The 7,675-nt window shown below is 34.8% G+C and overlaps 1 protein-coding gene across 1 annotated transcript; it reads left to right on the top strand.

Annotated features, from left to right (window-relative positions):
- The first annotated feature begins 399 nt into the window (after positions 1-399).
- On the top strand, positions 400-5,350 carry LOC109242099 (protein JASON-like). The gene is made up of 7 exons (XM_019408930.1): positions 400-803; positions 1,207-1,261; positions 1,386-1,483; positions 3,067-3,311; positions 3,458-4,295; positions 4,421-4,503; positions 4,903-5,350. The coding sequence occupies exons 1-7, from the start codon at positions 606-608 to the stop codon at positions 4,979-4,981; spliced, it is 1,596 nt and encodes a 531-aa protein (XP_019264475.1). The 5' UTR covers positions 400-605; the 3' UTR covers positions 4,982-5,350.
- Positions 5,351-7,675: the final 2,325 nt, after the last annotated feature.

The following is a 7,675-nucleotide window of genomic DNA, read 5'->3' as shown; positions in this document are numbered from 1 at the left end:
TAGACAAGTAACAGTGAATAAAAAGTATTAAACTACGAGACTAAAGCAAATAAAGTCAATTAAATTAAATTGAGTTAGACATTAGGCAGAGGGTGTAATTGAAATGAACTTTTTCTTCCTTGAATTTTTTTAAATTTTTGCATGTTTTGGACACTAAAAAACTAGAGAGGATTACGGTCACACTCACACAGACATATTTTACCCAACTAATTAATGACTGTCCTAATTGGTTAAAAAAAATTAATGATTGTCCTAATCGAATTAGTCCCTTAACAATTTCATCTAATGCATACTCGCGAGTCGCGCGTGTGGAAACGAGAGTTAATATTCAAAGGACAAGAAGAAAAATAATAAAAAGCGTATAGCCTTTTATTTTCCCTCCCGGTTCGAAATTCAAAATCCAAAAAAAAGCCATCGGTACAAGACATACAGTGACTCCTCACCCTACCAATAATAAGTTTGCCTTCTCTTTAAATCTCATCACTCTCTGAATTCCACCGCACGCAATTTGAAATAGAAAGCTTAGCTAGGGTTTTCACTTTCATGGCATTTTCAATCAATCAATCAATTGAGCGGTAATCGGAGGATGAAATAGCCTGAGAAATATGTTATGGTCAAGGTTACCTTCCGAAGAAGAACTTAATCATCCGAAAAATCGCGATATCCTTGGAGTGTTTAGGGCACTGGTTGTCGCCGCCATGGGATGTCTATTCGGTTGTTTTCGTATCAAGGATGGTTCTCTTTCTCCTGCTCCTTTCTCCGATCCTAAATCTCATCTCGTCTCCCAGTCTACATCTACTAAGGTCGTCTTGAACTTCTTATTTATTTACAATTATTGGTTAATGTATTTTTTGTGTTTAGTTTCTGGTGAATTTTTTATGAAAAAGACGAACAAATGGCCAAATAAGATAGTAGTAAACTTTCGATTCACTTGAGAACTGGTAAATTCAGCTGATTCCTAATGAGATTATAGGGGGGAAAAGAAAATTAATAAGCTACTTACTGTCACATTTTGTGTCTCTCTCTCTCTCGTTTGATTACTGAGTAGCTATAAGGATGAAATTTGCGGTCTAGAGTTACTTTACATAATGATACATTTCTGATGATACTTTCTGTAGCTACTGTATTTTCGTTGGTTTGCTAAATATAGAAGAAATTCAAAATTGCTGATAATTTTTGTTTATTTGATTTTTGTTACTTGATCAGGAACCTGTCGTGTCTCGCAACAGGAGTCCATTATCTTCACTTTTTATTTCTGAAGGTAGCTAACTGTTCATCTTTAATTTTTATGTTGTAGAAATGATTTTTCTTTGCTTCAGTCAATTCATTAAAGTTGTTACTAGTAATATTTTTGAGCTCATGAATTTTTGCACTGATGATATCAGAAAAAGGCGAGGATAATGATTTGCACCAAACAGAAATGGATAAGCATGAAACAGGAACACCTAAGTCTGAGTTGGATGCGAAAGAGCTCAGGGATCAGGTTCATTTTCCTGAAGTTCCATGGTTAAAATATTAAATATGACTTTGTGAGTTATTAAATTTATGTTGCAACAATTGCATATGTATGGGGGAATTGATAAAAACACAGGAATAAATGAAACATTGGAGGAGAAAGTTTCCCTTTCTGTTGCCCTCTTACATGAAGAGGAAGGGTACTTAAAATCAATTAAAAGAAAACATAAGTAAGCTGCACACATATGTATATATTCCCCTCTAATTTCACTATTTCATATAGTATCTTAATTTCCATCTTAGTGACCTTAGATGTTCTGTTTTCCTTTGAGAAAATTAAGGAATATTTATTTCATTTATAAAGCACTAAGTGCTGAAACGTATAAAGTCTATACAGTACAAGAAGGCTTCCTTTCATACTTGAAAGGAGCTAACAGAGTCAACCTTTTCAATTGTACCTACTATACAAAAGATGAATTACTTAAGAGTTCCCTCATCTGCCTATAATTTGTATTCTTCAAATAGTAGAGATTTTCATTTACTTAGTAGTTAGTACCTGACATTTCCCTCTTGTTGAACTTGCATAAAAGGATGTGTAAACAAGTCAGAATGTGAAATCAGTAACATCTCTACTTTTAGGAAGTTTGAATAGACTTCGGGGTCATTGTTATGTGTAGTTTCTTGGAGATATGTTTTACTAAAACATAATTTGCGCACAAGTTTGTTGTTGTTGTTGTTGTAATTTGCACACATTAAGTAGCACATCAAAATTTCAAGACAGTAGATTGCTGAGATCTGTCTATAAAAGGAAGATATTTTTTTAATTCTGTAGGATAGCACCTGCCTCATTGTGCAGAAGAAAAAGCTTGATGTAACTGACATAGGTAATCATACAACAATGGAGAGTTGATGGCCTAATTCCACCTAGTGTCGAATTAAGCCAATAGAAAGCAACATTAGTTTTGACACAACTACCTAGTCTCCCTTTTCATCATATTGCATCATCTGCTAGCTGTTATTTGGGCATGCCCGCTGGCCCCTGACCTGCCTCCAATTACTGAAAGTGAATTCAATTTTATTTATCCTTGATTGAGTTTTGACTTAGATCTAAGCTTTGTCAATGGTGTTATTAGCTGTTTCTATTGATTGTGATGCAATTTGGTCATAGCACTTCAATGATTTGTCAATCTTTACCAATCCTTGAATAGTTCTATCAAATTTGTTGATCATTATGACCTTTGCATGTGTTTGTCACCTTATTTTGCTGTTTGGATTTGTATAACTTCAACTTTGAGAATTCCTATAAAAGTTTTAGTGAAATGCATTGAAGGTTTTGTGAATTTTCTGCTGACAGAAAATAAGATCCAACTTTATATATGATGTGATTAATCATTTAGTGCCTGAGTAATGTAGCGTTCTTGTACTTCTTTGATTTACTAATTGTTCTGATTAACAGAAGACCTTCCCTTCCTTTTACTTTGGGACACTGAAACTTTCTGCAACTTTCATCTGATAGTAACCATCCAGTCCAGGCTAACTTAGATTTGGGGTTTCCACCTCCTACTTTTAGATTATTTCTGCATTAAATAATTTGTGTGAGTTATTATGCAGGCCAAGTTTCTTAAAGCTTGTGGAACCTTACCTGAGACTCCTGCTGAAATTCGAAAAGGCTTGGTGAAACGCAAAGATCTATCAACTCCAACAGGAGATGTTGAACCTTTAAAAGTCAAATCTTGGCTCTCTGATATGGTTGTTCAAGAGCTCAACCTGAATATGCCACCCGAGGACCCTATTACACCTAGTAAAAGCAATGGACCGGAAAAACATCATGGTTCCTTGGCACGTTCACCTAGCAGGTACAACTTTGACCTCAAAAAAGACGCTGTTCAATCCCTACAGTTATGTTTGATCTTGTTAAATAAGTTCTTAGGGTAACAATCCATTTTAAATGTTCCCTTCTGTCTAGCTGTTTTACATCTCATGTTGTCTTATGTCTCTGTAGCTGCATGATGGATGGACACAATAGTCAAAGTTTATCGAAAAGCTCTATTCATGGTAGTGGGTCTTCTAACACTCCGGCATCCATTGAGGTTAATGCTAATCAGACTCATAAAGACACAGCTTCAGAAGTTACACCAACATTTGCTCCCAGTGCCCAGTACATGAACAAATCTGTTCGTTTTGACTGTGAGTCCGATCTATCTGCAGTATCATTCAAAAGTTCTTCATCGACACTTGACAGTCAAAAGGCAAAGCAGCCTGGCAATTCCGATGCATTGAAGAATTCTCCTTATCCAACCCCCCTAAAACTAAGTGATGAAATGCAAACACCTGGAACTGTTTTTCCAGCATATTTAGACAATATTGCAAATGGAAAAACTGCACGGATCAGGTCTCAGTTTGTTTATCCAGTGTTAAACCCTGTTTATGGCGCATCACAGTTGAAGGAATTGTCAGATGAAGATTCCTACTCCATTCTAGACTCTAGTTCCATATTATTGTCTAGTAACATGACTGAATCTGGTGACTGGCCAAATGAAACAAGCTTTTCGTCAGAACAAGGAATGTCTGGATTAAAAGAAGCTACAGCTGATAAAGATTCCAAGGTAGAAGCAAGCTTGTCTTCATGGCTGAAACCATCTTCAATCAATCAAGATGAGGGTAAACAGCATAATGGTTCAGTTTATGGTGACAATGTTCATTATGGCAGAACTCCTGGAGATAGGCCTATTCTTGGGTTAGTTGCTGCTCACTGGAAAGATGATGAAAATTCTCATATATCTCCTAAAAAATGGTGGGATGGAAACGGGATTCCTAATTCAACAAACAAGTATAAGGAGGTTTGTCCTGCTTAGTTTTTTAGCATTCGCTTTTACTTTCTCTTTTACTCTTATTTTTTGTGCACATCCCAACTCTTAGCTACATTAATCAATGAGGTTAAGCTGTTGACTTTGGGATTTGGCAGGATCAGAAAGTAAGTTGGCATGCTACACCATTTGAAGAGAGACTGGAGAAGGCATTATCACAAGAAACTTCCATTTCACAGAGGTATTCAATTCTTCTCTCTTGGTATAAGTTCTTTTGTTGGTTTGATTCATAATTCTCTGTAACTGCTCTTTCATTTATGCTGCTTATTTCATCGGCTTAGAATAAACTATCTAGGCAGACAGATGTAGACTGACCAAGTAAATAGGTAGAATTAAAGGAAGTAGCAGGTGGTGATTGAAATTTTGATCAGAGTTCAGTAATCTTTTGAATCAATGAGCTGGTACCCTGTCATTTTAACAACAACAACAACATACCTAGTGTAATTACACAAGTGAGGTCTAGGGAGGATAATGTGTACACAGATCTTACTCCCACCCTATGCAGGTAGAAAGGTTGTTCCCGATAGACCGTCGGCTAAAGGTTATCAAATATATTTCTGATGTATTTTTTGATTTGCAGGAAGCAATTCAGTGGGACAACACCAATTACCTTTAATGAAACTGAGGAATCAGATACTGCTCACTCGCAAGTGCACTAATTATCTCCTGTCAAACTCACTTTGCTTCCATCATTTAGCGACATATTTGGGAATTGGGATACCCGGACCTTTGTTCCATTTGGTTGAGATGCTGCTCGATCTCAGTTGTATGCCAGATGTTCAAAGTGTATGCTTTATTTATGATGAAGATTCGAGACAAATCAAAGGATTTCCAGGTTTAAATATCGTTCTTCATTGATGTGGATGTACTTGTTGTCATAACGATTTGTGGTTTGGTTATAAAAGCTCTTCTTAAGTGGCTTTTAAAATAGAAAATGAAAACAGAAAACTCGCAGATGAGCTGAGTATTGGATATATGCTCTATATGTTTGAGCATCTGTTTAGCAATGTAGAGCAAATCTTTGCTGCTGGAGCCATGCTTGCTGATCCTCTTGTCGTCATGGCTCATATTTGGTTGATTAGACCAACATTAATGCGTTATTCAGACAGAGTCGTGAGTAATCCATATATGTTAAAAGTTCAGCGTCATCAGTTTACGAATTGGATTGAAAACGGGTAAAAACAATAAATAGTCATATTTACAATTGTTAATTGAAAAATAGCCATAATTTAAAAGCAATTAAAATTTAGTCACTTTTAAGGTAAAGATAAAATTTGAAAATAACGGTCTTAAAAATTTGGAAATATTCTAGCATAATATACTGGTGTTCGATTTTTTTTTACATATGAACTTCTAGCATAATATTGGAATTTTATAATGTATTGGAGTTTCATTACAATATGCAGTGAATGTACATGCAGGAGCTCCATAATTCTGCATATTATACTGGACCTTTCCGCGTGCTTGAGTTCCAACCAATGTTTTAAAAGGCGGGAGCGTGAGGCGGGGTGTTTTACCTCTGATGAGGCGAGGCGTAAGCCCCGAGACATGGGGCGTAAGTCCCACGGATCTTTAAATTTTACTAATTTCAAGAATTTAAGATAGTATAAAATAAAAAATAATTATAAAAATTACATTAAAATCACAAAATTATAACAAATAATCTATTTAAAATATTTATAAATTATAATTCAACTATGAATAATGTAAAAAGTATGACAAATATCATAATATGCAAATTAGCTGCAATGTCGTTACAACTCAAACATCAAAAGTAATGTATTCGATGCGAAATCTTATATATATCTCTCTTAAGGAGTAATGAATCTTGAAAGAGTTTCGATACTATAATTTGATATTTTTTAAAAATACTACTTTTATTTAATATGCTTTCTATTTGAAAGAGAATTTATATAAAACCATAATTCACAATTTAAATATGATCATCTAGTATCATTTATTTTTAGGTTTCAATAAGTTAATAAAGTGACACATAATTCACCATACAATACTATCATAACTAATTATTTGTAAATAGTTACTAGCTAATACTGAGATATTAAATTAATAAGTATTGTATCTCGTAAACGTAAAAAAAAAATATTTAGGAAAACAATTATAAAAAAAAATTATAGGCCACTATATATAAAGACATAATAAAAGTTAACAAATAAATACTTTTAAATGAAAGAGTTATTTAAAATTACTATCACAGTAGTCTTAGTGGATAACGTGCAATAATTTTTATCTTAATTATGACATAAAATACCCTCAACTAAATGAATTATGATTAAGAAAAAAATAATTTTGAATAGTCAACGATTTATTAAGAAAATTTGAGGATTTACAAGGTTAGTTACACACAATTGCATAACGTTCTATTAGGCGAGCCCAGTATGTCGGGCGTTGGGCGTGTCTGGAGCATAAGCCCCGGCGGCCGAGGCGTAAGTCTCACGGAACTAAGCCCCACACATAAGCCCAGGGGTGTTTTACGAGTGCTTCGCCCCCGGGCGAGTCCCAATTTTGGCTTTTAAAACAGAGGTTCCAACATAGTATGCTGGAAGTTTATATGCAGAAGTTTCATAATTTTGCATGCTATTGCTATGCTAGAACTTTTCGTGTTTCAATAAAGTAGTGGTTATTTTTTAATAATTTTGTAAATGTCGGTAATTTTTAGTTATCAATTCGAAAAATGTCTAACCTGTGCTATTTTTACTGTAAGAAAGAGTTAATCATACTAAAAGAAAACAAAGGTTAAATAAGGAAAAGAAAAGAAAAAGGCCAGCGCAGGGGTAAATGCGACATTTCAGAATAAACAAAGGGGAGCCCTAGTAGTCATCATATATAATTAGGGCAGCAACTCCCATTTCAGGTAAGAGGGGGCAAGCCATCTGAAAGTGAATAGCATTAGGAGTCGGAGAGGAGCTTGAAGCGGCAAAAATGGCAGAGAGGGAACATGTGGAAACGGAAACACTGATCCAAAATTAAAAATATGATGGGATTACATAGTTTTCAATCTGAAAGTTTTTCCCTTCTCTCGCTCATTTTACTGCTCGCTCCTCTTAATCCTCTCTATATCTCTCTCTATCTATCTATATACTCTCACTCTCTCTCTCTCTCTCTCTCTCTCTCTCTCTCTCTCTCTATAGATGCTATTCGACCTTCAATGGCTTCTCCCCTCGACCTTATGATGATTCTACAATCTGAAGGTTCAAAAATTATTTTTTAATATTTTTTGGCCGTTCCTATTTCATTTATGTGTTTTTTGTTCTGTTTTTAGACCTTAAATTTGTTTTTCGTTTTATTGGGATTCTTCACTAAATCGCTTGTTCTTCCGCTTCTCCGACATTTTG

This window comes from Nicotiana attenuata, unplaced genomic scaffold, assembly GCF_001879085.1.
Source record: "Nicotiana attenuata strain UT unplaced genomic scaffold, NIATTr2, whole genome shotgun sequence".
Classification (NCBI taxonomy): domain Eukaryota; kingdom Viridiplantae; phylum Streptophyta; class Magnoliopsida; order Solanales; family Solanaceae; genus Nicotiana; species Nicotiana attenuata.
The sequence above is the reverse complement of the archived record's forward strand: the minus strand, read 5'-3'. Positions and strand labels throughout refer to the sequence as shown.

What these genes read in the sequence shown, in the direction of transcription:
- LOC109242099 (XM_019408930.1), top strand. Translation starts at nt 606, where the DNA reads ATGTTATGGTCAAGGTTACCTTCCGAAGAAGAACTTAATCATCCGAAA. An exon ending in TTGGCACGTTCACCTAGCAG is followed by an intron (nt 3,312 to 3,457) that starts GTACAACTTTGA and finishes ATGTCTCTGTAG; the next exon opens with CTGCATGATGGATGGACACA. An exon ending in GAAACTTCCATTTCACAGAG is followed by an intron (nt 4,504 to 4,902) that starts GTATTCAATTCT and finishes TTTGATTTGCAG; the next exon opens with GAAGCAATTCAGTGGGACAA.